The sequence below is a fragment of the Pteropus vampyrus genome, unplaced genomic scaffold (assembly GCF_000151845.1).
Source record: "Pteropus vampyrus isolate Shadow unplaced genomic scaffold, Pvam_2.0 Scaffold27, whole genome shotgun sequence".
NCBI classification, from domain to species: Eukaryota; Metazoa; Chordata; class Mammalia; order Chiroptera; family Pteropodidae; genus Pteropus; species Pteropus vampyrus.
In genome coordinates, this window is record NW_011888808.1 from 9,929,068 (window position 1) to 9,938,722 (window position 9,655).

General features: G+C 34.9%; 1 protein-coding gene across 1 annotated transcript in view; it reads right to left on the reverse strand.

The window, feature by feature from the left end:
* GOLPH3 (golgi phosphoprotein 3) overlaps positions 1–9,655 on the reverse strand; it is a 39,591-nt gene that overhangs the window by 10,636 nt on the left and 19,300 nt on the right. The window contains exons 2-3 of the mRNA XM_011356449.1: positions 6,150–6,281; positions 1,632–1,746 (exon numbers count right to left, since the gene is read on the reverse strand). Of these exons, the coding sequence (XP_011354751.1) occupies positions 1,632–1,746; positions 6,150–6,281 (247 nt within the window). The remainder of the gene's footprint in view (positions 1–1,631; positions 1,747–6,149; positions 6,282–9,655) is intronic.

Here is a 9,655-nt window from a genome sequence, read left to right on the forward strand (position 1 = left end):
TAAGTGGAAGGCTAACTCCAAAGAGGGCTAACACTGAGTTGGGCACGGTGACATACTGCATTGGTATGTGCTGAGTAAGTAGATTTATGAATTATAGTATCTAGTTTTAACCAAAGAAATCTTCATCAAATGAGCAAAGTAATTTAAAAGATTCTTGCAAAAGAAATTCTAAGATATCACCTATATCCTAAGCACAAAGGGGGAAAGGGTAAAGTTAACGTTTCTCTCAGTGAGGTACAAAACTTTACCAGATCTACAAGAGGGTGGTCAAGTACAAAATTTCAAAAAAATCAAGACAATCTTGTAAATAAATTTATGTTCTCTCTCAAAAAGAAGGAAGAATGAACCCTGCCCTAAGTGTAAAATGCCCATTATTGCCCTATTAGCCAAGAATGGAGTATGTATGTTCAATTTTTAAATTAAAAAAACATGCAAAACTCAAACTCTCTTACTGACAGAACATTCTCATAATAGAACTTATTTTAGAAAATATTTATAAGTGAGAAAAATGTCATTATGTTACTTACCAATTTCTGACAAAGTCTACATTCTTAAAACAGTTGCTCTAAGCAGCAATATGTTTGAACATGAAATAAAATAACAATACATGTACAGTTGAGCCTTCAAAGATGCATGAGCTAGGGGCACCGAACCCTATGCAGTTAAAATTAACATATAACTTCTGACTCTCCCAAAATTTAACTACTCATAGCCTTCTGCTGACCAGAAGCCTTACCAATAAGTCGATTAACACTTCTTATGTTATATGTATTATACATTGTATTCTTACAATAAAGCTAGAAAAATAAAATGTTAAGAAAATCATAAGAGAAAATACATTTATAGTATTTATTGAAAAAAAAAATCCACATGTAAGTGGACTATGTTGTTCAAGGGTCAACTGCATGCAGAAGTTATGCTTTACATAACAGAAGGGAAGATCAACTTAGGCCGATACTCAAGGAGCTCTCTATCAAGAAGGTTAGACAAATACACAAATAACATAAATGAAGTCATTAGTGCTGTCAACCAAATATTTCAGGTTCTTCCCCACTACAGTGGCACTTTTCCATCTCCTTAAACTTAGGGAGGCCATGTGACTTGCTCTGACCGATGAAACCTAAATTGTGCGTCATTTCTGAGCAGAAACTTAAGAGTCTGAGTGATCTGCTATGCTCTTCTTCCCTTTACAACAGTGACTGACAATGCTCCAGATGGTGGCAGTTCCACTTGCTTGGCTGCCAGAGTGAGAATGAAATGGTCTGTGACCGACTTACCATATAAGTGAGAATTAAACGGCTGTTTTAAGCCACTGAAGTTTGGGGGTTGTTTGTTACCACAGTTTAACTAACCTGTCCACAATAAGGTAGTGTGAGGTAACTCTGATAAAGAATGATGAGAGCTCTAAGGAAGAACATTACAACTCATTTGGCATCTGCTCAATCTGGTGAAAGGGGATGAAATTTTTTAAACCACGATTTCCCCTATTCAGTAACTGATAACTTTAAAGTTTGCCTAAAAACTAAACAAGCTGTTGGTTATTTTGTCTGCATTTCTTTCAAAAGGATTTTAAACTTTTACAAAAAACTTTTAAACAGAATACAGTTTTTAGTTTACACACAGAAACTTACCACTAAGTAACTCTATCCAGTTCTGGACTGTTTCTGGAGGCTGAGTCTCCTTAACATGCTTCAGAGCTTCATCAAGAAGAACGTCCCCTGTTGGGGCATCAGACTTACAGATCACCTAAAATGCAAGCGATAACAAGGAAATGATCTGCTGCTTCCTTTTCTCTGACTTGATCTCTTTAAACGAAAAACTTAAACAATTACGCAAATAATTCAGTACAGTTAAAACCCCAAGTGTTCCTTTTGTTACTAAACCATGGGCTATTTGATCCACAAATGCATTTTTTAAACATTTATTAGTTCCAGAAACAGTCTCAGTTTTATGTAAGAATTCAGTATATGATAAATGTGGCATTTTACATTGGTAGAGACATTGTTCAATAATGTTATTAAAACAACTGGCTAACATTAGCAGTAAAAATTAAGATAAACTGGAGCCGAGAGTTTATATCACAATAAAATACAAAGATTTAAATGATGAAATATAATTCTGGGGGTGAGAAAAGCTTTTTGAAAATTCTGACAACTAGCATGAACATTTAAAAAAATAGCAATAGGTTTGAGATGACATAAAATTTTAAATACTACAAATATTTCTGTGAACTATATTACAGATACAGAATCCATCTTAAGAATGGAAAATTCAGAGTTAGGGGATAAGACAGAAAAATGTTATACTATTTTACCCAAGTAGATCTCTTATAGCTTTCATTAATGTTCTTGCCTCAGCAAAAAATTTTTAGTTGAAATTCTCTAATATCAAATTTGAATGTTACAGTAATGTTAGCTATTAAAATGTGAAATTTAACAGTATCATTTTTTAAATGCAACAATCTTCTCTCAAATTTATCCTCGAAGTGTCCTTTACCTTTTCGCTCAATCTTCTGAAAGGTTAAAAAAAGTACATACGATACCTATTTCTGAGATAGTATGACCAAAATGTACACCACAAACCTTTTTAAATTTTTCAGTTATAGTAAAGAAGGCAAAGAAAAAGGTAAAATTAATTTTAATGTAACTTTAATATAATTTTAATATAACCCAGTATAGCCAAATATTAACATGCAATAATTTTTTTTTTTTTAATGCCTACAGCACCTGGTCTTCCTAGGTGGTCTTCCATCCAAGTACTAACCAGGCCTGACCCTGCTTATTAGTTCCTGAGATCAGTCACTGGGCTTGTTCAAGGTGGCATGGCCGTAGTCCATGGACCACGGCTCCACTGAGACGCGAACCCAGAACCTTCTGCGAGTAGAGCAGACATGCTAACCACTACACTATGGAACCATGTCCGCAATAAATATTTTTAAGTTGAGATATTTTACATCTTTTTTTCCACAGTAAGTATATTTTTTATAAAAAGCAAATCTTATCATGACATTCCACTGTTTCTGCTTAAAACTCTTCAAAGACTCACAGAGTAAGTTCTAAACTCCATAACAAAATTCAGTAACATGTAGCCCACTATCAAATATTCTCTGTTCGCACATATAATTTCTACTTAGTTCTTTTTTCCCCCTTAGAGGAGGGAGTCTCATTCTTAAATATGAACAGATAACCAAAGATGACATTTGAAGGAAAGCCTTAAACAACAGAGACAAAGAACTTTGATGAAACATGCATAACACAGATAAAAGAAACTTTCAAAAGAGCCATAATATCCTCAGAGATTTAAAAAAGATGTTACATCCATAAAACAAGAACGAGAAGCCACAATAAAAAACAAGAGCTCCTGAAAATAAAAAAATGTAAGAGCCATAAAAAGAAACTCAGCAGAGGGTTAAGAGATAAAAGAGGCCAAGAGAATGTTAATTATGTCAATTATATCTCAACAAAGCTGAGAAATAAACAAAAGTCAGGGGGGGAAAAGCAGCCAAGAGGTCCACATCCAATTTATAGCAGTCTAGAAAATGGAGAGAAGATAGAAGAAATTTAAGAAAACTTCTCAAAACCAGAAGATACAAATTTCCAAACTGAACGAGCCAGTGCACAATGAAGTTTCATGCACAATGAATTTTTAAAGACTCACATCAAAGCATATCATACAATTTCAGAACACTAAGGATAAACAGAAGATCTCAAAGACTTCTAGAAAGGAAATAAATAGGTATCATACAAAGAATGAAAATCAGAAGGGCACCAGACTTTAACAGCAACTCTGTAAACTAGAGGACAAGGGGAAATACCATCGAAATTCTGTGGAAACATAATTTAAATCTAACATCCTATTCCCAAACTGTCAAATAAAACTGAGGCAGCGTTTCGAAGTATGCAAAATCTCAAAATAGCTTCCTCTCACAAGGGTCAAAGAAAATATTAGATACAGAAAACAAGATGCTGAAAGCTGTGAAAATATGACAGAAGTCTGAGCGGAACAAAGCATAAACCAGTCCAGGCTAGAGCACAAAGCAAATTTTATGGAGTTATATGACGTATTTGAACACAAGAAAATTAATACTGCTAATTTTTCTCTGAGGGACCATGTAAGGAAAAAAAAACAGCTAATAGAAAACTTTAAAAAGAGAGATTAACTCTAGGGAAAAAAAAGGAGCATATGATAGGATATAATTTAACTCTGCAGAAGACAATATTAATACAGTTGTAATAATTTAAAACAATCATTATTGTTTTGCCAAAAAATCTGATATAACTCTATTGGGAAGATAGGGGAGAGCAGAGGTAAGTGGTCTGTAAGAGCCAAATATTCACCTACTTTAATAGAAAGTAAACAGCATCTCAATTTAACAAGAGATGGCAAGTTTATTTAGAAATAGGGAAGTAAATGCCAAAAGAAATAACTAAGAAAACTGTAGCAAGCTGAATGGTGGCCCCCTCAAAGATGTTCATATCCTAACCCCCAAACCTAATCCACATTAAGTCTCTGTAGATCAAGTTAAATTAGATATGGAGATGAGATTGTCCTAGATTATCCAGATGGGCCCTAAATTCAATGAAAGTGTCCTTGAGAGAAATATACAACGGAGAGACACACAGGGGAAGGTTATGTGAAGACAGCAGAGAGAGATGTGGCCAGAAGCCAAAGAAAGCCTGGAGCTATCAGAAGCTAGAAGAGGCAAGAAACAAAGCCTTCAATGAGACCACAGTACATTCTGGCCTCCAGAACTGAGAGAGAATATCTGTTGTCTTACTATTCAAAGATTGTAGTAGTTTATTAAGGCAGTCCTAGGAAACTAATACAAGGATGGAGAATGGTTGGCTCCCAGAAGCAGGACTAAAGACTAAAGGATGAGAAGATTGCTTTTTTCGTTATAAGCCTTTTCACATAATATGATAGCTACTGTATATTTATTATCTTAAAAAAATCAGTAAATGCTTTAAGTGAATAAATTAAATCATACTAGAGTATTTTCCCAAAAGACATATCAACTATTGATTAAGATCACACAAACCAGCAGACTGAAATAATAAGCCCACGCAGGTAGAGAACATGTGTCTCTTGGTCACCACTGTAACCCCAGGGTCAAGCACAATGCATAGCAGACTTAAGCACTAAATAAATATAATAAATTAACGGTAAAACAAGTTGTTGATAACCAATACAAAACCAAAACAAAAGTATCTATATTAGTACAAAGGACCAGTAATAATATCATTTGAGCTCCATAACATTAATGCAAAATTACTCATAATTACTTTAATTAGTAGCAACCTATGTGCATATTTCATTGATAACTATAACAGCAGATTCGTAAGGTTTTATCTTACATAATTCTATGTTTGCACAGCAAACATTGTTTTTTTTTTAAATCTTATGTCAGCTCATTTGATTTTATTTTAGATGACTAGATTTAATTTCAAAATCCCGTGAGAAATATTTTCTGCTATACCATGTGTACTTAGCATATAATTTTCAAGAATCATTAATGCCTTTCTTTCCTATAGGATTATTATTCTCTATAGTAAGCACATCAATCAAAAAATGTTCAGTTGTGACCTAAATCTTTTTGGATTTCATTAGGACACTGTATTAAGGAAAAACCAGTTTTGAAACATCATGTCCCCAAGAAACACAATGACAGACTAGAAGAGAATCAGCCTTGAATATCTGAGACTTAGCTAAAAATTCTAAAAACTAGCCAATCTATTTACACAGGCCTTTACAATGGAGAAGGCAGAGATCCGAAAAGTATTTATATTCTGCTAACAAGACCAAGAATCCATGGAAGGTTAATTTGCACAATAACACTTTTGAATTTAACATAAAGTTATGTCAAGTTTTTCCAAATTATGGCTTTCAGAAGCAGCAAATAAAGTTGAGTCCTTTTAAAAATGTAAGATGCAATGGCCAGTTATCCTGACAATGAATTATATTACTCATTATGTACAAAGAACCAGGAAACTAAGAATGAAAAAATATATATATGGAAACATGATTGAATAAAGACTCAACTTTAAAATCAACTTCCTCTTTCATTCCTGAAAGCTATTAGTAGACACATTCTTCATTTTTAGGCAGCACAAGCTCTTTAAAAAGGATATGTTATTTAGTACTCCTCTTACCTTTCTTGTTAACAAACTTTTACGTCTCATTCCACAAGCCTCTAGTTGTAATCTTCCTCGTAATGCTAATTCAATTAACATACAGCCACGTAATCCAGATGATATACAATCATTCCAAAAAGATGTGTAACCCTATTTAAAAAGAGAAAACAAAACAGCTAATTTACTTTGAATTCAGTCAAAAATGTAAATATTTTTAGCCATTTGGTGCCTTTTCATGTCTTTCCATAATTTTAAATACAATATTGAAAAAATACAATTACCATACATTATATATAGGCCCAGGCCTAAAGTTCTGAATAAGAAACAGTAAAGTGATCATATGGACCTCCAAAGAGAAATTTAAGAGCAACATCCAAGGTAGAAGAACAGCCAGACAGAACGAAATAGGCATCTAGGGTTGTGGGGATACTCAAGGCAACCAGGCATCACCAGAGAAAGTCAGGGCCCTCTTTGAGAGCTAACAGCTGGGGCTGTCCAAATTATGAAGCCATGAACTCTGCCAGCAGGGTTACCAGCTATCAATTTAAAGTACCCACAGTAAAAATCTTAGACCCCATCTGTCAAGCAGAACAAGCCAGCCACGTTAAAAATGAGTTAACAGAGGTGATGAAGACCTGGCAATATTAAGCAGATTATGATTTGATTCAAAAGGCACAACTAACCACATCTACAACCATATTGTGAGAGGGGAAAGTAGTAGCAGTGATGATTATTACAGCCAATTATGACTATGTATTCAGTGATACTACACAGCTCTTACACTTAGAAGCCAATAATCATTTCAGATTCCTAAATGGATCTGAGAGTCTACCACCACCAGTGGAGGAAATATCTTCCATGCCCTTGGTTAGTCCAAGGACAGGGTAATAATGTTCAAAGTTCAAGGTCATACTGAGGGAGGACCACTGGCCAGACAATCAACCTGCTGATGAAGCAGCAGCTGCACTAGGAATATCATTAGCCATAGTAACTTGAGGATATCCCCTTCTCATTGTAGAATAAACAACTGGGTCCTCCTGATGGAGTTTATAAGATCACAAGAAAACTTTGTGGCCCTACAAGTTCAAGATTGTGATCAGAAATGTTCCTATAAATACAATGATGTGAGAGGGAGAGATATCCCAAGTAGAGCTAGGTATTACACTACCCCGAATCCAGAGAAACATGATTAGGTTCATGGGTCTACGTGCAAGAACAGAGGATGTCATTAAGACCTTAATATGGTTGTACTGGTGTTAGGATGCTAGAAAATCGAAAACAGGTACATTCGAAGGTTATACCATGTGCAGCTCACAGGCCTCCAACAAAACTAAGAATAGAAACGAGAGACAAAACCAATTCAAAGCACTTGCCTTTGACTATCTACTTTAACAACAACAAATAATAACAGCTAGATAGGCAGAGACTCACAAAGCGGTGCCAGCTAAAGTGACTACAGAGTCCTACTCCAATCAATTTTTTTGTTGTTGTTGGGAGTCCCCAGCATCAAAGACTCAGGCCAACCTTTAGGCCAACCTCATGAGAAGGTTGTGCAACTTAAACTGGGATAAATTACCTTTTTCATACGGTAGGTCATTCAGAAGCAAGGAGCCATGTAGAAAGAACAAACAGTTAAGGAATGAGACAATGACCCTGGTGACATGCTCTGCAGACAAAGTCCTTCCCTAGGGAGGTTGTTCCAAGGTATAAATTAAGGGGATAGAGACTACAGGAAACCTAATGCTGCTGCTCATCTAAGTAACAACAACATCCAACCCAGCTTTTTCTCAGTGATAAGATATTCATTTGGCTATTTGCCTGATTCCTTTTCACTCAAGTGGATCAACTCGAATGGGGGAAAAGTGTGTTGTTTATTGGGCCCCTTAAAATGCAAACACTGAGAAGAGTTCTCACCATTACAGTTATGAACTCCAGAGGTGCTTAACCAGGAGCTCTTTGTTGTTTAAGAATGAACTCGAAAGGCTGGCCACCCACAATGAAATATAATAAAAGCACACTGCATAAATGTAAGAGAGATACACCCAGATTATGCCATTTCCCTGCATAGAACACCAGACATATAAAGACAGATACTACATAAGAAACAGGTACAAAACAGTATATATAATGTGATCCTAAGTTGAAATTATATAAATATATATGCATATAGGATGTCTTGATGTGCTTTTATATTAATATATAAAAGTCAACTTTAAATGTTCATTTGTTAAACCAATTAATTTGTAAAAAATCTATGCACCCTATGTTCATGGCAGTACTATTTATAATAGCCAAGATAGGGAAGCAAACTAAATGCCTATCAACAGATGATTAAATAAAGAAGTTATGGTTCATATATACAATGGAATATTACTCAGCCATTAAAAGAAAAAATGAAATCCTACCATTTGCAACGACATGAATGGACCTAGAGGGTAATAAATACTATATGATTTCACTTACACATGGAATCTAAGAAACAAAAAGAACAAACTAATCAAAAGCAGACTCACAAATATACAGGACAATCCGGTGACCGCCAGAGGGGAGGGGGATGGAGGGACTGAGAGAAACAGGTCAAGAGTTAAAAAAGTACAAATTAGTAGTTGACAGATGGTCATGGGGATGGGGAGCACGGCATAGGGAATGCAGTCAGCATTAATGTAATGGCTAGGTGGAGAGACAGAGGAGAGAAAGAGCAATTAGGGGGATCGTTTCATAAACTATATAAATGTCTAACTACTCTATACTTGAAACATAAAATTTTTAAAAACTAAATAAATGTTCACATTTGCTGACAGTTATCATGGACCTTTAGTCAGAAAACAATGAACGCAAAGACATTGTTTATTATAGTACAACAATGGAAACAGTCTAAAAGTCAAAGAAACTAGTCTAAATAAATTCAGCATTTCCCAAACTTTCTTGACCTTGGACTGCTTTTATTTACAGACTACCTTTAACCATCTGTAGAATATTACAATTTTGTGGAAATCAGTTTTTAAAATTTGGTGTAAAAGGTTAGTTCAAAATACAAGAACGATATTACCAAATCATATATAGAGTAGGGTCCTAGTTTTGAAGTGGATTAGAAGGAAAGCGTTAGCAGTAATGTTTGGCAATTCTGGTTCTATTTATTTTTAGACTTTTCTGTGTGCACTAAGATGGACAATGGAGGCAAGGAGACCAGTGAGGAAAAAACTATAGTTGTTCAAGCTTATATGGTTACAACTAACATTCAATGAAAACAGTTAAGAACCACAAAGTAAACTATAATGGGAGGCAGTACAGAACAATCCTCAGGAACCTAGATTATGAAACCACGAACATCTAAGCAACTCAAAATAATTCTAGTAGTCAATATATGTATGTAAGAGGTACACAAAATAGTTATTTTACCAGACATGTTTGTTTTCATCCGCCAAGTATTTGAAAACAAAATCACTAAAACACAAGCACCATTATCTTCTATATAATGCTGAATTCTGGTGTGACCAGTTTTGGAAATGACTGCCTGAAAATAA